Genomic DNA, 23,645 nt, shown 5'->3' with positions numbered 1-23,645 from the left:
CTCCCTCCAGATGTCCTTAGCCAAGTATGTTCATAAAAACTGCAGTGTGCCTCGTGACATATATGTTCCTTAGACTGGCTGTTCAGGACTCCTCAGCATGGACTTGAAATACCTGTACAGGCATTCCAGGTGCTGTGGAGAACTATGACTGTAAAGGACAGCTCAGGGTCTGACTGCTACACACTGGAGAAGGGATTTGCCCAAAGGATGGAACACCCAAAGTATGCTAACTCAGCCCTTGCAGCCTTATCACTTTTAAGTGTCTGTAGGTAGCTAGGACATGGGGAACACAGTGTTTGAACCTAGCTCAAATCACACAGGCCTGGGTACCTATTTATATAACTTCACTGGTACCTCCATGTCTGTTACATAGATAAGAGATATCAATTCCCATTATTTTCTGCCCAGGAAGCGTGTAGATGGAGTATCCCATTGGGCTAATATCTGAACCAGACAACTCCAGGATGCGCCTTCCTTCCCTGAAGACAACCAGGATGGTTATATCTGGGTTGTTATCTTTTTTATTGGGATTTAGGTTCCAAAGAAGGTACAAAGCAGTGGTGAGAGGGTCTAGGGTTGCTGGATGGTAAATACCAAACTTGGCTAGATGGACCATTGCCAGAGGCCAAATGGAAACCAGTACTGGAAGGGATCTGGGGAAGGACTGGGGCTTAGGAGAATGCACAGCCATCAGCGAATGGTATATCGTACATAAGGGACCTCGACGTCCTCGCCACTCTCGTCGTTGCAGCACAACTCAAGCACAAGTGCCCGCACATGGCGGCCCAGCTTTCTCTTTGACACACGGCTCACAATCTCTGTCATCCTAGGGAAAGGGGTGAGGGTTAAGGACAGAGGGCCGAGACAAAGCAAGAGAAGGGAGGTAGGTGGGGGGAGGAGAGGTGGTAGTAAGAGGGGAAGAGCTCCAAGCTAAAACTCCCCACCCAACAAAGGAACACGGGGCCCTTCCCAGCCTGTCTGGCAAAAGCCTACTCACGGCTGATCCAACCGTTCCTTGAGCTTAGCAGCTGGCATGAAGAAAGAATAGAGCATGGATACACCCTGGGACAGCATGGTGATCTCTAATTTGTGCTCTGTCTGGAGGGCAGGAGGGGCAAAGAGCAGTGTTATGATGGTGGGAAGGTCAAACAATCATCTATACATCCCTTCCTCCAGGTGGGAGGAGGAGGAGAAAGGGCCTTACCTTAAAGTAATCGAGGAACTGTTTGAGGGTCATCTCCTCACCATTAGGCTGCAGCCCTTGTACTTCAAAGCGATCCCACAATGTCCATTCTTGATTATAGTACTGCAATGCAAGAAAAGAACAGGACGTAGGCCATTGCAGAAATTTCAGCCCTCTGCCCTCCCTGACCCCTCATGGCTCCCATTTCACTCTAAATAAGCACTGAACCTTTACAATGACATGGTTGTATGCCACAGGAAGAGAATCTTACTCTCATCTTCTACTCCTTATCTTCTCAATCACTCTTATTTACTGACTTTTATTCCTTCAACATTTCAGACATACTTTACACCTTAGTACTCTTGCAAAAAACATGCAGGAATATTTCGGCAGGAACTCTGACCTAGTGACCAGGTCAAATGCAAACCAAAGCTAGTTGTACTGCAATACACTCCACTACAAGTCCCATCTTTGGATGTGGGCACCTACCTGGTGACGAGGTGCAGCAAGAGGTTCAGAAAACCCAAAGAAGGGCAGGGCCAAGTTCAGGAAACCATTTTTGTACGAGTCAAGTTGTTGGTGTCCCTGAACTACCTTGTACAGTTCCAGACACACAAGGCCAACAACAGCAGCTGTGGTGGTGGCAATGGCTGGGATGATCTTTCCTGCAATCAGCTTGCTCTGACAAACAGATCAAGGAAGATGTTAGTTGTACGTTGTAAGAGGCTGAGGGTCTACAGAAGGGCATGGATCTAAGGAACTTGAGCTTGGAAATGGTAGAACATCAGGCTTAGAGTCCCCATACCTTGTGCCGGTCCGCGGGGGAAATATCATAGTTTTCAGCCCGAAGATTGGACGCAGCCACAATGAAATCCATGTGGAAGTTGCTGTCATCATCCTGAATAAGAGGAGTAGATCAGATGAAGTTTTCCTGGCCTCCTGGGACATAAGTATCCTTCAATGCAAATTACATGATGGTCTCTCCCAGATCAGAAGGAAAGCTATGTGGCAGCTATCTGATCACCATAAAGGCTTGGACTGGTTGGTTCCATATTCCTAGATCCCCATTCTTTACAACCCCATCTGTGCTTAGCTCATCCCAACTGTCCTGTTCAGGGCCCCTTTCAAGCACCTTCTCAAAATCAATGGGGTACATCTTAAATCCTGATAACTTGTCTGGGCTGGGCAATGTAGCTTTGAGCTCTTCAAGACGGCTGTCATCTGCACAAAAAGAAAAATCCGGTCCTTTAGATGCAGGGAGTGAGGATAAAAGCTATATAGGGCAAAAGGAATTCAGTTAGATAGAGAATCTAGAGAGAGAGAGAGAGAGAGAGAGAGAGAGAGAGAGAGACAGAGAGAGAGAGAGACAGAGAGAGACAGAGAGAGAGAGAGACAGAGAGAGAGACAGAGAGAGAGAGACAGAGAAAGAGATCCTAGAATGAAGGGTCAAAGGGGAAAGGAAAACAACAGAGAGCAAACCTGAAAAGGGCAGGAGCAGAGGCTATCAAGATCTGGAGAGAGACTAGGAGCAGAAACAAAGACAGTAAGACAAAGTGGAGGTGAGGTAGTGATCAGATAGAAGGGGTTGTCAGTCTTGGGGAGATATTGTATATAGAGACACAGAAGACATGGTGGGAATATGGGGAAGTATACAAACAAGGATAGGAAGGATCTGAGAAGGTGGAGAATATATGAAAAGAGGAATGATGAAGGATGAGATAGGGAGGAGGAAACATGAGAAAAAAGTCAGAGGGAACCTGTGCAGGAGGTAGAAGAAAAGACTAAAGGAAATACACAAAGAACATGAAACAGGTATTTTAGAAGATGGAGAAAAGGTAAAGTCAATACAGGGGAGGTGGTATACAGAACTATAAACACATTACAGATATCCAAAAGGGAAGGCAGGAGGACTAAATTCTGATGGACAACATTAGGGTTAAGACAGACAGAGATGGGAGGGATGCATGGATGGGGAGACATGGGACATCTGGAAGGAAACAAAGTAGGCAAGAATCAGGAGGAGACCCCTGTTGGAGATCATACCTCCTAGATGAACAGATCAAGGAGAGACAGAGGAAAGAATAAAACCAAGGCAAATATACACCAAGCAAGAACAAAGTTTGTTTTCCTGGTTGCTAGAGTGGGAAAGAGGAGGGAGGGAGGGAAGTGCAAAGGAAGGTGAGGTCACAGAGCTACTAGAAGAGGACTAATGGGGAAACTAGAGACAGGGACTTCTGACCAAATAGCCAAACACCCTCACCAACAGAGGCACTGGCGCTCTGCAACTCCTGGTCAGAAACATGGATCTTGACACCAGACTTGGGGGTGAACTCTGGAACTTGTACGGACTGCAGAAGTGAGGCCACAGCAGCTCGGTCTTGAGAGCCAGTCAACCCATAGGTCTGGGCAAAAAGGTTGGCAGCAGCCATCACATAATCCAGATGCAGTGTCTAGGGGAGGGCAGGGCACAATAGGGTTAATACATTTGCCCTTGGATAGGAAGTCACCACCTCCTTCCCACCCACCCATCCTCTACCTGATCCCAGGAAAACCCAACAAGGAGACTTACATTGTTAACATCGAAAGTAAGTGGATGTGGACAACGTTTAGGTCCAGACCAGAATGGGGCCCCTGAGCTGGTAAGCTAAAACAAAGAGAGTTTCAAGAAGCAGATCTTGAAATGAAGGCCTCTCTGACAATCCTGACTGGCTTTGGATGCGCCCCAACTTGCTACCCTTGGCTGGGTCCCTGGAAGGGCTGGAATCAATCATCTAAGATCCACACTGCAAGGTCCTGGCTGAGAAAGCCACCACTAATTCTTACTTTCTTCACAAACCTCTTTAGCAGAGGACTGGATCACCAGGCATGTACATAGTATTAATAAATACCAGTGAAACATCACAACTGTTCCTCCTTGTAGCTAAAGAAAGGAACAGAGAGAAGTGACTTGCCCAAGTTCAGAGAGAGCTGGGATTTGAATACATGTTTACTCCTGTCCTCCCAAGTCCAGAATCTCTACTTCATGGTCCACTACAGCCCTGACAAAAATCAGGTCAGACTTGGCCTACACTGCAGGGAAGGGGAACAGCAAGAGAACCAATCATCTTGCTCCAAGGAATGAGGTCACTCCTTGGACATTCCTTGGACAAAAAAGTTATTCTTCTGACATCTCTTGCCTTGGACACCAGCCATGTCTGAACTAGTAACTAGGAGGAGTCACTTGAAAAGAGTCTGCAGCAAACTGCTCGCAAGACAGTGCATGCTGCCAAATGGGACACGAGTGGACATTACCTGGTCGGGAGGAAAGTTGTGCAGCAGTTGCCGGATGTTGTTACAGTACTGGGTGTGCCAGTGGTGGCAGGCCCAGGTCACGCAGTCACCCCAAGTCTGTGGTCGCTGCAGCACCAGGCTGCGCTGCACAGCCTCCAGCACCTCCAATGGCTGGGTACCCGCCAGCCGCAAGGTCCGTTCCACAAACTTGGGGTCTCTATTAGGGAGTGAATGGCCCAGGGGCAAGATTATACAATGCCCCCCCCCCCAGGAAAGTAGGCTCTAGGGCAATCCCACTTTCTCCACAGAAAACTCGTCTTGATTCTTCCACAGCATGAGACTTGAACATTTAGAGTCCTTTGAAAAAAGTGTACCTAGTGCAGAGGGTGACAACTGAAAAAAAGCATAAAATGTTTCTGGGTGGCAGGCAGAAGAGTGAGGTGTGCAAGTTACTCACGTGAGGTACTGATTGACATTTTCTGCTGGCTGCTTGAAAAGGCCTTCAAATTCATCCCGGGCCCACTGCACACAGAACAAATGGATTTTATGGAATGATGGACAAAACAGGTTTTTATGGGTAAGCGAGTCATCATAGATAACCCAAGTAGAAAATACACAGCTACTTGGGAAAGATAAGCTCCCAACTTTCCCCACTCCTTCATTTCTGGCCTCTCAATTCAAGTCAATGAAATTGTTCTGGGAAAAAAAATCCATCAAGACCTATATACATGTACTATGAAAAATGTGTATTATCTAAGTCTGGAATACATGAGACACTGTCTCAAAAGAAACAAAGAGGAAAATGGTTTGGTTAGATAGTTCTTTTGTTGTTTTTCAAAACAGGGTTTCTCTGTGAAACAGCCCTGGCTGTCCTGGAACTTGCTCTGTAGACAGGCTGGCCTTGAACTCAGAGTTAGAGCTAACAAGTAGATAGTAGAAACTGAACCTGGCTCCTCTATAAGAGTAGCAAGTGCTCCTAACCATTAAGCCATCTCTCCAGTCCCTATTTTAAATTTATGTGTGTGTATGGGTGTTTTGCCTGCATGTTAGGGCACCACATGCATTTAATACCCATCGATGGCATCAGATCCCTTGAAACTGGAGTTAACACCCTTGTGAACTGCCATGTGAATGCTGGGAACTGATCTTAGGTCCTTTGTAAGAGCAGTCACTGCTCTTAACTTTTGAGCTATCTCTAAATTGTTAGAATGTGACAACTAATGAACAGAAGTCAAAAAATCCACCTGCCCTGCCATCTCAGTGCTGAGATTAAAGGCGTATTACTAGCACGCCCACATCAATCTAAGAAGATATGGCAAACCACTGATAAGCCTAGGTAAGGAATGATATCTCAGTATTCATCATTCTTTTGTTTTTATTTTCTAAGGTCTTGCTTTGTAGTTCAAGGTGGCCTTGACCTCACAGCAATCCTCTTGCTTTAGCCTCTCAAGTCCTGGTGAGACACCATGCCTAGTAAAGGCATTGGTTTTTACTTATCTATATACTGGAAAAATGTCGAAAGTAGGAATTACAATTAGTCATTCAGAAGTTCAAATTACCACCACTACCACCAACCTCCCCCCCCCAAAAGACGTTAAAAAAAGTGCAAACTTCCAGGTGGAAAGAAAAAATGGTGTAAGAAAACGTGTCTTATACTTAAGCCTGTGACACCCAAAAGCCAGAGCCTAGTGGATATCCTTCCCTTCCCCTGAACACCATACTTTACCTGCAGAGTGTGTTCGATGGCATTGGGAAAGTTTTTCAGGGTGCAGATGGGGATGGATTTCTCTGGTGGATCCTGGCTAGAGCTGTATGATTCTGTCAGGAAAGGGATCACCACCTGCACATTGCCCTTGGTTCCCAGTGTGCCAGACTCCAGCAATGGCTTTCGATAGTACACACAGCGGCGATCCATATACATGCCTGTGTGATAGGGGTGGAGACAATGATGTGAGAGCCAGGAGACAAGGAAAGGCACACTAGGAAAGAACAGATAGGAACCAGATTTTCACTCTTTTGCCCATGCCTTATTTACCAGCTTTGAAACTTACGAGCATCTACATTGTCCAGAGCATTGGCCACACCATCCAAGTTTTGGAAAAAATCATCATCATAGATGCGTTCCGTGTCAGGACCTACACGATTCTGGTGGCTTGTCACTTGAATGAAAGGGTTCATCTGTCGAACAGCTGCAGCGGCTGTGTCAGACTTTAACTTCTGTGAAGTTAGGAGATAAGTGTGGGGGGAGGGAGAGAATGGGGGACTGTCATTGGTGGATTCACTGAACATTATAAAGAGCTGTCCCCCTGAACATTTATCCAATGTTTAGAGAAAGCAAGCAGCCTGAATTTAGGAGGCTTCTTGGTTTAGCACGATATTCTACGACAATGCCACATGGCTAGGCCTGAGAAGGATGTGGCAGTAAGATGGAAAAAAAGCAGAAAACAAGTATGCATTGTAGACATCGGAGTAGCCACTTGTTTGTTTGCTTATCTGATACCTACTGTTCTTTTAGGCAGTAGTACTACAGGTTGGAGATTTCCCCAAATACAACCACATGTTAGATAATAAATAAGCATAAGTGTTATAAACCAGCCAGGGCAATCCTTCCTCTGCTCAAACTTTTCCCTGGCTCATTCCCACTTAAAGTGAACTGGTTCCCAGGACCTCTCAAGAATAGCTTTATGGGTGTTATCTGGGCCTTGGGCACATCTACCAGAAGACACTCTAGTCTCCCACACCAACCAGAGCTTTGCAGAAATGAGGCCTTCCTTAAGGAACTAATGAAATCTGGAAACTAACCTCCCTAGCAATCCGAACTTGCTCCTTTACGCTTTGCAAAGTACCAACACTGACTCCATAATCTGTTATATATTATTATCTTTATTATTTTGTTACTGTCTTGAAACAGATTCTATGTAGCCATGGTCATGGAACTCAACTGGCCTCTAACCCAAGAGAGCTGCCTGTCTCCTGACTGCATGGGTGGGCCTGGCTGTACCAATATTATATCAATTATGGTATCTGTCCTTTACTATTTACCTTCCTCCACTAGTATCTTTATTCTGTTTGTTTGTGTTTTGAGACAATGTGTAGCCATGGCTGTCCTGGAACTCACTTTGTAACCCAGGCTGGCCTTGAACTCAAGAGATCTGCCTACCTCTCAAGTGCTGAGATGAAGGGTATGAGCCACCTGCCTTATTATATTCTTTAATGTACCTCAAGTATCTAGAACAGTAACTCCTAAAGTAACTATTCAGTAAATAAATTAATGAACAAGAACACTGATTAGTAATACTTTATAGAAGGCTGCACAGACTTCTGGCACCTCAGTTTCAAACTGCAGAGAAGAGTCTCCTGGCTGACTACAATGCCATCCTTCAGAAGGCCTACTTCTAAAAGTGGTCCTTGGCTGGAGTCTAGGACCTTGGATTTTAGGGGAACGTTCCCATTGCTCCTTCACCTAATAATACTGGATCAGTGTGCCTGAACTGTTTGTGTGAACAGTGTGGTTTATGGTAAACACCTTCTTTTTCTAGAGTCAAAATTTCTCATACACAACCACATCCAAGTAAAAGCCCTAGGTACAGATGAGCAGGCTTCCCTGGCTAGAAACTTTTCAGGAATACTGTCATATTTGTTACTGAGGAAATGAAGCCCATCTTCTGCAACTCCACTGGGAGATAACTCTTAGATACTCACTGCTGGTTTCATTCCATGAGCCTTTCTTCCTTTGTTGATTTATACTGTGTCCTTTTTCTACAATAAATCAGCCACTAGATCTCCTAGGCAGTCATTGAGTTTGGGAACCTCCAACACACTGTCCCAGAGCAAGGGCTGGAGTGATTACTCAATGGTTAAGAGCACTTGTTGGTTTTCCAAAGGACTCAGTTTTGGTTTCCAGTACTTACAACCTCTTGTGACCCCAGAATTACAATTCTAGAGGATCCAACCCACTCTTCCAGTCTCTTCAGGTACTAGGCACATACACGGTAGACATACATACATGCATGAAGGTACTCACACATACATATAAAACAAATATATCTCTGTTGCTGTTTTTTTGTGATAGGGTATCACTGTATAGTTCCAGATATCCTGGAACTCTAGAGATCAGCCAGCCTCTGCTTCCTGAGTGCTGATTAAAGGCCTGGCAATAAATAAATCTTACAAAATATCAAGGAAAAAGTAAAAGAAATGAAAGGGCAGGAGCTATAGCTCAATGGTAGTCTTTAGCTAGCTACCTAGCATGTGTAAAGCTCTAGACTCTGACAGAAAAAAAATAAAAAGGAAACTGACTTGATGGTTGCTCAGAAGAGAGATGACAAGATAGGGCTACTTAATGTTTGCTGAATGAATGACAGAGAGGGCAAGAAGGGCAAAAGGAAAAATAAGTAGATGCCTGCTAGAAATACCAGAGACCAGAAAAAGACAGGAGGAAAGTGAGATGTCAAAGTTCCATCTCCTACTCCCATCTATCTCACCGTGACATCCCAGGGCCGGAAAAGAAACTGTCGGTTCAGATTTGATTTCTCAATGGTGTCCATGTCTGTGACAATGACCTCTCCACCCTCTCCACAGCCTAGCCCAATCATGGCAAAGTTCTTGAGCAATTCACAGCCAATGGCCCCTGCACCCACCTAAGAAACAGCCAAGAAAAGACACAGAGGCAAGTCAGGGTAAAACAAGTGAAAACAAAGTCACCCATTATTCCCTCATGCCTGCTGGAGGCAATAGTATTGAGCAAAAAAGGTATAGTGCCACATGTTTAGTTCCAGGGTTGTAAAAAAAGACCCTCCCCCCTTCAGAATATAGAAGAAAACTCCAGAGAGGGTGGTCAGAGACCAAGGGAGGTGAACATGCTAGGTGTCTAATGAGATCACTCACCAGGAAGTACTTTTGTTTGCCCAGTTTCTCTTGGAGGTCTGAGCCAAACACAGCTACCTGCCCATCATAACGGCTCTGACGCTGAGGAATATAAAGTAAGGAGTGTCAGAGAGAAGCTTCCCCAGAAACACCCCCAATAATGCCTTCCTTCCAGCCCATTCACATACTGGGAGGCACTTATCCTCTGTAAGAGCCTCTTTGTCCTCTGGGAGACATTCAAGAGCATCAAAGTATAACCACTGCATGATAGGCATGAACTTCCCAGAGCAAGCCTAGTGAAAAAGGAAAGAGGAGGTATCAGTGTTAATCAGACCCTGACACATTTGGATAGCAAGTAATGGAGGCAAGGCAAAACCCAGTCCATCCCCACCCTGCTCACCTTCATGACTTCCTGGGCAGCAAGGCCCCCAATGAAGGCATTTATGGGTGCCAGATCCCCAGCAGCAACATAAGATAGCTTCCGTATAAGGTCTTCATCCAAGTTGTCCTGTTGTACTGCAGATGGGGACCGAGCATTCATAGCCTGAGCTAGGGCCACCAGTTCTGTTGCATCTTCCTGGTACGGCAAAGGAAACAGGTAAGGATTGCTCAGGCTACTGTCAGGGGATGGAAAGTGGACAGGCAGAGGAATGGTGGACTTTTAACACCAAGGATTATCTATCCTGGCTGGCTGCTGGTCCATCTACCAACCTCATTTCGTGGTCGAGGTGGTCGGTTATGCTGAGCACAGAATTGGTGCAGAGCTTGGAAGCCAATGTGCAGTTGGCCAGGGCGAGAAAACTTGGCAAAGTCAGTCATCACAAAGTCAGGCTCTGCCAGTGATGCTGCCAACGATTTCTAAAAGTGAGAAGGAACAGAGAATTTAAGAATGGTCTAGAACAGCGGTCCTCAACCTGTGGGTCATGACCTCTATCTCCAAAAATATCTACATTGCAATTTATAACAATAGCAAAATTACAGTATCAAGTAGCAATGAAACAATTATATGGTTGGGGGTCACTGCAACATAAGGAACTGTATTATTAAAGGGTTGTACGTAACATTAAGAATGTTAAGAACCAATAGTCTAGAACAATCCACCAAGGACCACTGTACCCAGTACTCACAAAGCTAATCTTTTTAGGTACTTTGACTTGACTGACGATGCCTCCACGGATGTAGTCAGAGAAGTTGGAGGTGTCACAGATACTAAAGGTGTAAGGACCTAGAGTGGATAGGGAGGCAATCAGTTTTACATGCCCGTCTAAAAATCTACAAAACTCAGAGACAAGGAAAAATCATGCCTGACCCAGGGCAGACCCCGGGTACTATCTTTCAACCCCAGGCCCCATTTGGAGATAAGAAACCATCTCCCTGCCCCAAAGCCAGTTCAGACCCCATGAGACCCTGTATCCTTTGGCTCCAAGTCTACAGTGGTAGGCTGTTCTTGCCCAAATCAGCTTAGACATAAGCAGATCTTCTCATCTGCCCTGTTCAAAATATAGGCGGCTCCTTCACCTCAACTCAGATTCCAGGAGCCCATGCTCTTTTTAACAATTCATACATAATTGGCCCTTCTCCCTGATGCCCATCAGCACTGGTGGGATCCCAGATTGCCTGAACCACACTCACGTACTCAGGATATGGCTCCCCTCATTCTGAACTCAGGGACTCCTTCCCTTAATCTCCTAGCCAGTTCCCCTAAGATGTCTCCATAGCCCAAGCTCACCCAGCACTTTGATCTCTATGGGCTGACATCCATTGAGTTGGATCATGCCCTGTACTTCTGAGAATGAGACGAAGTCGCCACTCTCAAAGCCATGTCGGGCCTCATCAAGGCAGGTAACCACACCGGGATTGTCCTGGTTAAAAAGGAGTGAGATTCAGAGGCAAGTCAAAGTGTAAGAGTGGAAAGAGAAAGAGGACTGCCATCTGTCTGCCAGTACCCCTGGGGCTGGCCTCCTTACCTTGGTGACCATTGATACCATAGCACTGAGAGGCTGTTCCCCATTAGAATCTGTAAGGACCATTTCCTCTCCAAAGTCACAGAAAAGTTGCCTGTGAAGAGTGTTAAGAGGACTAATGCCTGAGGCCCACACAAGTCCCCAGGCATCCTTCAAGGTGCACTAGATATTTGCTGAGGAAACTTGGTATACCACAGCAGGAATATAACATACAGGGAGAGGTGAGCACATAGAACATAAACTTGAGTAGCAGAAGAGGGATGAGGGTCTTGGCCTAGGAAAAGTTGTGGGGAGAGGCATGGCAAAGTACTCACCCAAATAAGCCTCGTGTATCTGCCACCACTAGCTTGATGCCACGGCTATGACAGAATTCGCCTACTCGAAGCTGGTCTTCCAGGGGGCTGTTGGTAAGGACCACCACCTGTGGAGAAGTAGAGACCAGGTCAGGAGCCCAGAACTGGGGGGAAGGGGAGGGGAAAAAGAACAACGGCAGTGGTGGGAAGGTTCAGGCAGTTCTGAAGACAGAGTTGTCCAGGTCCTCCTGTTCCTCCCAGGCCTCTCTCATAAAGACTTGAGGATCAGATTCAGTGAGAGGAAAATACAGCAAGGAGAAAGCGAAGGCCTGGAGCATGTTGGGAAAGGTAAAGTGTACTGGGCACAGACTGCAGAACAGCTGACTCACTTTTTGCTAACTGCCTACAAACCTGCCATGCCCTGTGAGACACAGACAGGGCAAAACTGTCTCCAGCCAAAGTTTGAGCTCATTCATACCACACCTATCTGTTAGTGGTTCTCAAGATGCTGCCCACTCCACCATAATTTTTAAAACTGCTCTCCATCTTCTCCAAGAGCATCCATCTCTGCCCACCAGGATGAGCTCCCACAACTGTGTCAGATTGTTGTTGCTGTAGTACCTTGGCCCTTGGGGACCTTAGCCTCATGGGACAGACTTTCAGTTCTCACAGCCTAGACTTTTTAAACTAGTAAATGCCTATGCCACCTTCCCTGTGTCCAAGTTGCTATTCTTCATGCTTAACCTCATAGGAACCCCATGAAGTCAGTACTGCTTCCATTTGTATTCTAAAAATGGGAAGAGTAAAGCCCAAGATCTATGTGACCTGCCTAAAAGTTATACTAGAAGAGCTAGACAAAACAGGACACTTTGCCTCCAGTCTGTTCATAACTACTATGCTGTATACACAACTTTCCCCTAAAAGCCATGCCCAGGTTCCCATCTTGCCTGCATCCTCTCTGCTCTCCAGTATGATGCCTGATACCCAAGGCAGCTCATTAAATAGTGAACAGTACCAAAAAAAATGAGTTCCAACAAAATCAGGCAGGAGGTTGAGCAGTGGCCAAGTAGTACCTGGAAGCCACTAAGGAAGTCTTCAACAAGAGGGCCAGTGTAGGCAGTGACAGGCACATAGCTGTTGAGTTCAGCAAGTCGGGGCTGAGATACCTCAGCCCGATTTTTACCAATGTCCTCCTCTCGAAGGTAAAACTGTAAGAGGGGGATGACAAAGGATAATAAGTGAGAGGGATGTGGCACACAGAGGCTGATGCAGAGCAAAGAATGTTGGGAAGAGGTACCTGAGAGGAGAGATCAGCCCACTGGGTAGTGCCTTGGTCATGTAGGGTAACAGCCTTGACCCCACCAAGGATGATGTTCTTAGCGATTTCCACACCTAAGCCCCGCAAGCCTGAGACAAGGACGCTGGATGTCTGGAGTCTTTTCATTGCTTCATGGCCCAACACATACCTGTCAAGTTAGAAAAGACTCCAGGTCACAGTCCAGCCCACCTGATCCAATTATTTCAGTGCCCCTTCCCACTTCAGGCAGACTTCAGCCCGACTTACAGCTGCCGGGAGTAAAGGCCCTCGTCTATGTCTGCTTCACTGCCGTTCTTCGCCATTCCCTGGGGATGGAGAGCAAGAACAAGTTCAAGACAACATGCATGAGTGGGGTGTGGGCAAATGGAAAGTGATATAAATGACTCTCCATGCCATCATCATGCAAGCCAGTCTCCATGGGGAAGACACTCACGTTGGTTGGTACTGAGGGCACTTGGGACAGCACAGACTGGGCAGGGGAGCAGTTAGAACCCGGCTTTGGATCAGGCCCGGACACGCGACGTTTCTTGGACAGCGGCGAGCTGGACATCTAGAGGAAAAAAGGCAAGCCAGAGGTGAGCCTAGGATACATGTAGACTTTTTTTTTCTGGTATTTTTTGTTTGTTTTAAATGCAAGGTCTCACTATCTATCCCTGATTAGCCTTGAATTATTTTCCTGCTTATTATTGGTAACAGTGAAAGAAGACTTAAGTATTAGTAAATCTACTTTAGAAAAGAAACTGGCACAGAGAGATGAAGTGGCTTGCCCAGGTTCACACTGCTGACAGGCCCAAGATTTGAACCAGGCAATTTGACTTACAAATCCACACAGCTGACTGCTAAGTCATTTTGTCCCTCCCTAGCACAGCATAAGGGAAAGACTCCAATTCTGTGGAATAAAAGGAAGACCATTCTGGGAAGATCAGAGAACAGATGTGGATTAGGAAATACTCAGGTTTTTAAATCTTGACCCCTTATAGGTATCATGTGGAGCTGTTCCCTCACTTTGTACAATGGCTCCATGGTGTTGCGGAGTTGAGAAAAGATACAGATCTCAGGCCCCGGGGGTAGGGGTGGGGGTCAGGGCAGAGTTTAAAGCCCTGCCCATCTCCCAGTTTTAGCAGTAGAAAACAACCCAGGCCAATAAAACAGGCTGCAGGGAGACAGAAAATGCACACTTCTAAAGTCTCTTCTGCATGTGAAGTCCTTTAACAGGTTAGCAGTAATGATAAATGAAGATTTACTAGGAGTCCTCTCTGTGTCAGAGGCCACACTAAGCACTCTATGAGCCATGAGCCTTGTTGCTGTCTGTCCTCAGGGCAACCCTGTGGGAATTGCACTACTACTATTTACCCCAGCTCACATGTAAGGGAAAACTTCATTCAGGGATGTTTAGTGACTTGACCAAAGTTCCTACTCTGAGAGGTGGAATTGGGATCAGACCAGACCTAATGACTCAAGTCCAAGCCACATCTCGGAGTTAGCAAGTTTCACGCTCTCAATTGTCCTGTCCCTGCAAGGCAAGGTTTAAGGTCCGTGTTGAACAAATGAGAAAACCTGAGCTCACATGATCAAGTGACACACTAGATCCCAGAGGGGAGAAAAAAACCCAACAATATAGGCTGCTGTTGGAAGTGAAGTCTAATGGTGGTAGATTAAGATGCTCGTAAATAGAATACAAACCCAGAATCATTTGCTTTGTTTCTACCCTGTCTTCTAATCACACAACTGTTCTCATTCTGAAGCCTTATCTGACCTTCAATACCACCAACATACCTAAGATTCATCTTGGTACTGTCACATTCTAATATGAACACAATGAATGACAAGAGCTTCCTACTACCCACCCCATCACTCACAAGAGTAAAGGGCTTTGTGTGATTCTAACAACGCCTGTGAACTACATAACCCTATGCTTCTACCATAAATAGAAAGTGAAAGCTTGGAGAGCTCCACTCACTTGCCATGGAAGTCACTTGCCCAGTGTCATGCAGCTGGTAGAAGTTTGTGTGATTGTCTTAGGTAAGTAGTGTCAGTATTGGCTTTGAGTCCATCCCAGAGTGCTCAGAGAGGAGAGGTAAAGAAAGGGAGAAGAGGGGAGGTAGTAGGCTGCCTAGGGCCAAAGTCTGCCAGTGAAATTGCTGGGAATGCTTAGATCCAACTTGGGTAGAAAGAGACTTTATAAGTTGGGAGGTAGACAAAGGCAACTCCTATTTTCCATTTACTGGTATCGACTTGGCACAGAGATGTCATTCCCTTTAAGCCCATTTTCTCCAAAACTTCAGAGAATAGGAACTGCCCTCCTGATGAGGCTAAAAAAGCTATCTGTGGTTTCAAAATACAGGGACCTGAGGACATAAATTCTTCCCCAGTCATCCACAGGGGCCTCCATTAGTTATCTCTCTTGCCTAGTCATTGGTTGGTTTGTGCGGGGCATATTCTTTCTCCACTCCCTACATCAGACAAGATCCACGGCCACAAGAACTCTTTATCAGACCTTTTACCTCTCCACCCCTAGTTCTGGCAACAAGAGTCTAAGTAGGGTTGGGATGACTGTTCAAAAGTGGACTTCGAAGCCAGGTGTGGCAGCACATGCCTGCAACCCCACTGCTTATGAGGCAGAGGCAGGAAGCCAGCCTGAGCTGCACAGTGAGACCCTGTTTTAAAAAAGAAATTTAAAAGGGAGATTTCAATTGCCAGGTTTAGAGAACCCCTATGTCAAGGCAAGCAGGAGGAATCTGGAGCAGAGACCCCTGGTTAAGAGCTAAAGAGTCCCCCATCCAAAAAAACCTCAAATCTACATCCTCTCTCAACAACCTTCTCTGTTGGAATATATCTTCCATAACTTGCTTGACAAAACTAAAATTAAAGTATTTCAAAACTTACTCCGGCTGGGCATTGGTGGCGAACACCTTTAATCCCAGCACTTGGGAGGCAGAGGCAGGCGTCTCTCTGTGAGTTAAAGGCCAGCCTCGAGCGAGTTCTAGCACAGCCTCCAAAGCCACAGAGACCCTGTCTCGAAAAAAACAAAAGAAAACAAAACAAAAATCTTACTTGGGGTCTCTAAACTGATGGCTGAAGCCTGAGGATAGTCTACTCCCAAAGCAGAGAAAGGCTGAGCAGGGGAACTCTAGGGTAGGCTTAGGAGGCACAGACACAGCTGACTAACTCAAAGAAGCTACAGTACCAGGGAGGATGCTGGGGCCCCTCAAACTTCCTGGGAGGTGTTAACTGAGAAATGCTTGAGAAGGTGAGAAATGCATCAGGAAGGGACTGAACCCAAGGAGCTCTGAAGGAGCTAGGAAAAGAGACAGACCCAAAAGAGACCTTAGCTGGGCCTTACAAGTGCTGGGGGCATTGGGCAAAGTCTAAGAAAGACTTAAATTTTGTGCCTCTAGAAAGAGGTAGAATGCAAAACCAGAGACTACTGCAGGAAGATGCTGGGGTTGAGAGAGTCTCAGATTCTAGTGACAGAAGCCCTTACCAAAAATAATGGGAATTCACAGCAAAATGTCTCTGATGCTGACACGAGTGCCAGGAAACTGTGAGATTAAGTGCTAAGAGGCTAGGAGAGGTCTCTGAGGGCACACTCTTGAAGAGGGATTCCTAATGGAGCAACAAAGGCTTTGTGGGGTTGTTTGTAACAGGCACCACAGCTGCTCTGATAGGGTAGAGAAGGGAAGATGAATTTCAGATAGCTCAAGCCTTAAAAAGGTTAGGAAGTGCTGAGGATGGTGATGTGCTGAGCATGGTGGTGTATACCTTTAATCCCAGCACTAGTGAGGCCGAGGCAGGCTGGGCTCTAAGAGGTTGAGGCCAGCCTGGCTTATATATCTATATATTTTGGGCCAGCCAAAGCTACATAGTAAGACCCTGTCTCAAAATAATAATTATAAAAATAAAAGCTATCAGGCCTTTATTTTTATAATTATTACTATATTATTATATTTTATAAATATTACTGGCTAGATCTCCAAGTGGAGTTAGGTTTCTCTAACCAGTTCTGGGACTCCACAGCTCATTAAATAGATATTGAAGTTTTCTATTCTGGTGGAGGATAAGTGGACCTGTTGGAGAAAGGGTTATATGACAGTGATAGTGGGGTTCAGTGAAGCCAAAAACAAATGCTGAGATTCTCTGAATGAAGATGCTAGGAGCCTTTAAAAGACTGAGGGCAGATTCTGAGGCCTGTTAGATTAAGGGATCTATAAAAAAAGAAACTAAACTAGGGGGTGGTGGCACACACCTTTAATCCCAGCACTTGGGAACCAGTGAGTTTGAGACCAGCCTGGTCTACAAGAGCTGGTTACAAAGCTACACAGGGAAACCCCGTCTCAAAAACACCAAAAAAAGAGAGAGAGAAACTACAACTCTGTTCTGCTTTTGAAGGAGAAGTTGGGTCTAGGAGGACACAATCAGGCAGATGGGGCTAAAAATTAACAGGGTCTGAGAGTAGATGATGGCAGATTACTAATGGAGGATTGTGTCCAAACAGGTCTTCCCTAGTGATTAGTCCCCTGAGAGGCTCTAGAGGAAAGATACTGGAGGTTAAGGATAGCTGATGGGGAAAAAGATGAGGCCTACTGAGGTGACAGCCTAAGAACAATGAGAGCGTAAAAGGGGGGGGGGGCAATCCCTAAAGGCAGGGAAAGTCTCTAAGGACAGACTCTAAGAACCAAAGGAACATCTAAGGGCAGATACCTAAAAGAATGTGACTAAGAAAGCCAGGTACCCACGAAGGAGGATGCTATGTCAAGGCAGTTTTGGGAGATCTCAAATGCAGGAACAAATCTCCCACAGGAAGGCCAGGCAGATAGCTTTTCACCGGGTCTAATCCAGATGGCAGCTCTAAGGGCAGATAGTATCTTGGGGGGAGGGGGAGATTCCGCATGAAAATGCCAGACAAGGCTCTTCTTTCGGAAATGAAGGCCACGCGGACCTTTCCTGAAGTCTGGCCCCTTTTAATCCCTGAGAGCAAATACTGAAGTGCTAGGAGGAGCCTCAAGGGAGATTTCGGGGCAGGTCTTCAATAGCACACAAGTATGGATGGCTTTTACAAACAGCAATGCTGAATTTGTGTGCCTTTATGGTAGACTGTGAGGAGTTCTGACATGAACGCAGGGCTAGGACGGGATAGAGATATCTCATCATAGATGCTTAGCCAGAAATCTCGAGAAGCAGAGATAGGGGGTCTGGTGTCAAGGTCAGATATCAGAGCCCAAGGGAATAGGGTGGTCCCAGACATAAATGACCTACCCTGCCTGAGGATTCCCACACCCCCACACCCACTTTCTAGCGATTCCCGATACCCACGACAACGTAGAGCACTCAGATATCGGGCTGGCACAGAGCCAGCAGGGACCCTCCCATACCTCCCAGAGCCCTTCGAGCCAGGTGCCGAGAAAAGCTATTACCAATGCCGGTTCCCCGGGTCGTGCCGCCGCCAACTCCTCAAGGAGCCGAAGTCAAGCTCGGCCGCCACCCTCCTTTTTCTTCTCCTCCTCCCTGCCGCCTGGGCCAGCTAGAATCACCGCCGCCTTCTCCTCCCCCAACCGCAGTGGTTGAAGTCTTGCCTGCCGCCTCCTTCACCTCAGCAGCCGACACAAGATGGCCGCGGCAGAGCCCGAGGCCGGAACAAAACCTTGAGCCCCACCCCCAGAAGCCCGGATGCAAGATGACCACGCCTACTTATGAATCATGCATTTTCCCAGCCCAGTTTGGAACTTCTCCTTTTAGAAGGAGAACAGCTCCACCAAGTGGCTCTAGGAGGCAATAACTAGAAAAACAGGTAGAGCAAGAGGCCACGCCCCAGGAACTATGAATAAAGAATTACTGAAGCTAAGCTGTCAAAAGAAACCAAGGAAGAACCTCAAGGCCATTCTTCCTGATGGTGAATTATGAAGCAAGGTGATGGGTTTACTATGACCAGGTAACCAGAAAGTAATGTTAAAGCGTGGCAATCACACCCTACACTCATGAATAATGAATGATCTTTCTGCTGCCGGGAATCAAGGAAACCAAAGCTACATCTTACTCATGAATAATGCATGAAGCACAGTGGGACGGAACAAAAGAGGCAGGCCTGCCTTATTGCTCTAATACCCAGTAAGCAAGAAATGGGGCTACTGCAGGGAAAATGTGCTCCCTTGACTCCTGAATACTGAACGCTGCTGCTACAGCAGCTCAACTTGGAAACAGAGGGGTCAAAGAAGATCGCACCCAGGGTGGTGGCGCACGCCTTTAATCACAATACTTGGGAGGCAGAGGCGGGTGGATCTCTGAGTTTGAGGCCAGTCTGGTCTACAGAGCGAGTTCCAGGACAGCCAGGACTATAAAGAGACCCTGTATAGAGAGGGTGGGTGGGTGTGGGGCGGGCAAAAGAAAGAAAGGTTGCACGCAGGCAGTACATGCGTAGTGGCACATGCCTGTAATCCTGGCACTAAGAGAGATGGAAGCAGGAGGATCATCAGTTTGAAGCCAGCCTGGTTATCATGAAATGCTGTCTCAAAAAAGGACAAATCCCATGGAGCTTGTGGGCAGTTTCCTAGCTAAGGTGGCCCTGCCCAGCAAGCAGAGATTATGAGACAATAGTCAAGGCATGTGTCATAAGGGATAACCCTGCAAACCCAGAGGGGAGCACAGTCCTTGCTCCTCATCCTGACCAGTTAGGGGATTATCTTGTTCCCGACTAAATCCAGACTCACTATATGCCTTTGACAGGCAATGATAGTAATAGAACCAATCCACCTTGGGTTGGAGATGTAGGTTATGGATGAAGCACTTCCCCAACACCCTGGGTTCAAGCCATAGTATCATAAAAAAAGAACCACACCAATCCCCACTTCAAAAAATCACCCAACCCAGACTGATAAAATGTGTTATGAAAATGAGTACAGAAAGGATTTTAGAGTAGTGCTGCCACTAGGCATTGTAACGATTTTCAAATATATGTAACTAAAGTAAATATGAAAGCATATTTTAATTAATCTAAAATTATTTACAAATACAGCAATTACAAAAATTATCAACTTGAATGTTTTCAGATCCAGAAAACTGGGAATTAAGAACAAGAACTTACCTTGTGGTTGAATTTCAATGAGTAAAACAGTGTCTAGCACATAGTAGCATATAATTAACCTGAACAGTAGCAACACTGCTCTCTTAAAAGGACAGGGTCTTGCTGGGGTGTGCTAGCATGACTCCTGTAATTCCGTAGTACTTGGCAAGCTGAGGCAGGAGGATCACTAATACCAGGCAAGTCTGGGGAAACAGACCCCAGAGAAAGAGACAGAGAAAAACAGACACAAGGAAAGGGAAGACAGGGAGACCAGAGAGAAGAGGGAGAGGAGGAGGGGAAAAGGAATAGAGGGAAAACAGAGGGAGAGAAGAAAAGGGGGGAGAAATAAAAGAAAGGAGAGAGAGTTTTGCTATGTTGTCCATACTGGTCTCAAACACCCTTATTCAAGAGATCCTGCAGCCTCACTCAACGGCCCAACTACTCCTTGTAATTCCATGGTACTTGAGGGAAACACAGTAACAACTTAGAAAGAGGAGTAGCAAACAACAGAGGGAGAGAAAAGAGGGAGGGAAGGTATGAGTATCTCGGAGCCTGGCAGTAATAGTACCATTAAATTGGCTCGGGAACCGCATTATCCAACTCTGAAACCAGACAGATCAGATCTGAATCCTAGTTCAGCCATGCACTGTGCGACTTTAGGACAAATTACTTACCTGTCCTGTGTCTCATCTATAAAGCAGAATGAAACCTACTTCTGAGAAGTTGTGAAGATAAAATAGGTTAATAAAAGTAACCAAATGGGTGTAAACTATTCTTATTGTCCTGAATACCCACTTCTCGGACTCCTGAAGACCAGCCAAAGATCCACAACGGTAAAGATGGATGGGATTTGAATTCAAATTTCGGTTAGTAATCTGGAATTACTGAGACACAAGGCATGAATAATACCCGCGACATCGTCTCTGATAGGAGCCAGGTGTAAATCCTGGAACCTGTGAGAGAAAGCTAACTGCGGATCCGCAGAAGCTGTATAGGCCACGCCCCCTCATAAATTATGCATAGCACACGAAGAAAAGCTTAAAAAACAAACCTCAGGGCGCTACTCACCTTAACAGATTATTGTATGGATTACCAAAACACTCTAGATTGTGAGGCAGACTTCGGGATACCCCGTCAACACGCCCCTTCTGCACGCCGATCCGCCCCCTAGAGAGTAATTCATAAGCTGACACTTCTAGTGGACCAGGTGCGAAAGAGGGTTCGCACCACAGCCCCACCCCTCATAAATGAATAAAGCGGCAACCAAAGGACCGCTCAGTGGCCGGGTGGCTCTATGTCCGCTCGGAAGAACCGGCAGACAAGAGTCTTTCCCAGCCTGGGTTGAGAGGCTCCTCTCCCGACGTCTGGGCCCTTGATGTGTCCGGGTCTCACAGCCCAGGGTAATCAGCCTTGCATTTACCTAGTCAGCGGTCACAAAGGCCAATGATACCACAATGCCACGTCGATGATGAATGTTCCCACTGTCACCCGGTCCGGTCCTAAGACAAGTCCTCCCCAACTCCCGCCTTGACTTTAGTAACTTCAAACTTCTCTCCTCTTGAAAAGCCCGAAAATCCTGCCCACCGACAGAGTTCTCATACTCCGAGCCTCCCCCAAGCGCCCCCTATGCCCTGCTTCAAGGGGTGTAAATCTGTATCTGAGAACCACCCCATAAAACAGACTCCTAAATGCCACCCGAATCCCCACGCACCACCTCCTAAGGGGCTTCTCAGAAGTAGACACCTTCTGAATGCCACCCGGGCCCCACAACCTCCAAATATGCCCACTGGGGAATCCTCAAAGTTGGGATTAGGGACGCACCCTCTTCCAAATGCTGTCCAGGGGCTTGGGGGCAATGTGCTCCCGCTCACCCCCAGTGCTGGGCGGAAGCCTCGCCTTCCTTCTGGAGATAAGCTGAAGCCACAGGGCAACGGAAGAGCAAACCACCTCCGTCGTGCAAAAAGAACTAGAGTTTGCGCGGAGCTCGGAAGCGCGGGGCCTTAGAGGGCCGGGTCTGGGGTGTACCATAGATGCCTTAACAGAGGGGTGTTTCTCTCTGCTTCTGCTCCTCTTGCACCGGTTTCAGGCCTATCTATCCCCTACAAGTTGTAGTACGACCAAATGCGCCATGCATGCTGGGAGTGGTAGTCCTGTCCGGCTAATGCCTGGTGCACGTGGTGGGCATCAGCCCCTAGAAGATGAGAAAATGTAAGCCTGGGTTTATTTCCTAGGGCTGTGTACTCTGTGAGGGTGGGGGAAGAAAACGGAACATGATAGTGACTCCAGATTAGAAGATACATCAAACCTAAGCACGGGAAGGCTGAGACTGTGGTGGCCAAAAGCATTCATTCATTTTTTTTTTTTTCCGTTTGTGGAGCTCAAGATGTGGGCCAGGTGCTGGGACTTCTTCCTTGCCCTCATAGAACAGTATTATATCGTGAGAAACAACCGGTAAACATAACAAATAATAAACAATGACCTCACACATACCTGTGCTTTATAAGTAGCCCTTAACTGCATAAATTACCATGTACAAACATATATGTGTGTGAACGTTTTTAACAGGATCTCCTTATGCAATTTAGACTGGCTTTTAAACTTGCTGGTTGTAACCCAGCCTGATCTTGGACTTATGGTCCTCCAAGTGTTTCTTCCACCAAGTGCTGGGATTACTTACAGTTGTGCACCACCATGCCCAGCTGCAAATGTTATTATGTAAATGCTTTACATCTGTTTGTATTTAATGTATCTTATATTTAGTTGCTGTATGCATTATATAACAGTATAACTGACTATATATTGTATACACATCATATAAGTAACTGTTGTATATATAATCATATATCCATTAACAATAGTGATAGTTTATAAAAACTGTGTCCTTAGGCAATGTCTTGCATGAATTTACTAAAACCAAATGGCACAGCCTGTTCTCACCTAAGCTATATGGTTTATCCCAGGACTCCTAGGCTACAAACTGTATATATAAATGTGGACAAGTATAACAGTGATATTTGTAGATCAAAACAGTAAAACTACACCAAAAATACTAGACTATATAGGGTGTACTTGGTGGTGAAATGCTTGTGTTGAATGTGCAAACCCTGGATTTGATCTTTGGCACTTCAGAATAATAATAAAAATTAAATTAATTAAATACTAAAATTAGAATGCTGGATAATCGTGATGTTTTCTGTACATACACCACTGTATATGATAATTGCTAAGTGCTATGGAGCAAAATAGACCATTACAGATTTGTTGGGATAGGTTGCAGTTTTCCACAGAGTGGTGATGTGTGATCAAAGATCTTTACCATAAAATGCTTCCATTACCTCAGATTCAGTCTTGCAAATATTGCCAATGAACTTACATTTGCTCATCTGAAACATTTATTGAGCACCTATTCGGTGCAGAGTTCTGGGAACACAACAGAGATGCTATCCTTGCAGAAGTCAAGAACATTCTTCCCAAGATCTTTCCCTTGATTATCTCTTGCATAGGAATAGAGGAAAGACATTGTGTAGAGGGAACACTGGGAACAAAAAGACTTGATTGGCACATGTGAGGAAGAACACAATGGTTTGGAGAGTTGGAGAGGTGGAAGTGGGGCATTAGAAGATGAAACTTGGGGGGTGGCTGGAGAGATGGCTCAGAGGTGCTGGAGAGATGGCTCAGAGGTTAAAAGCACTAA

General features: G+C 46.1%; 1 protein-coding gene across 2 annotated transcripts; it reads right to left on the bottom strand.

Moving 5' to 3' along the window:
- Positions 1-503: 503 nt before the first annotated feature.
- On the bottom strand, positions 504-21,787 carry Uba1 (ubiquitin like modifier activating enzyme 1). Of its 2 annotated transcripts, XM_027432274.2 has the most exons (27): positions 21,773-21,787; positions 21,020-21,118; positions 13,328-13,444; positions 13,141-13,199; positions 12,874-13,042; positions 12,650-12,784; positions 11,598-11,704; positions 11,287-11,377; positions 11,049-11,181; positions 10,447-10,544; positions 10,031-10,177; positions 9,720-9,896; positions 9,508-9,612; positions 9,341-9,421; positions 8,938-9,093; positions 6,505-6,670; positions 6,180-6,376; positions 4,911-4,975; positions 4,475-4,670; positions 3,753-3,827; positions 3,444-3,633; positions 2,316-2,404; positions 1,989-2,081; positions 1,673-1,864; positions 1,205-1,306; positions 998-1,098; positions 504-826 (listed from the first exon to the last, which is right to left on the bottom strand). In XM_027432274.2, the coding sequence occupies exons 3-27, from the start codon at positions 13,442-13,444 to the stop codon at positions 691-693; spliced, it is 3,177 nt and encodes a 1,058-aa protein (XP_027288075.1). In that variant the 5' UTR covers positions 21,020-21,118; positions 21,773-21,787; the 3' UTR covers positions 504-690. The 2 variants fall into 2 exon arrangements, with proteins under 2 accessions (XP_027288075.1, XP_027288074.1); XM_027432273.2 differs by lacking the exons at positions 21,020-21,118; positions 21,773-21,787 and adding an exon at positions 18,309-18,521.
- Positions 21,788-23,645: the final 1,858 nt, after the last annotated feature.

The sequence above is a fragment of the Cricetulus griseus genome, chromosome X, assembly GCF_003668045.3.
Source record: "Cricetulus griseus strain 17A/GY chromosome X, alternate assembly CriGri-PICRH-1.0, whole genome shotgun sequence".
Lineage (NCBI taxonomy): Eukaryota > Metazoa > Chordata > Mammalia > Rodentia > Cricetidae > Cricetulus > Cricetulus griseus.
This window is presented reverse-complemented; position numbering and strand designations above follow the sequence as displayed.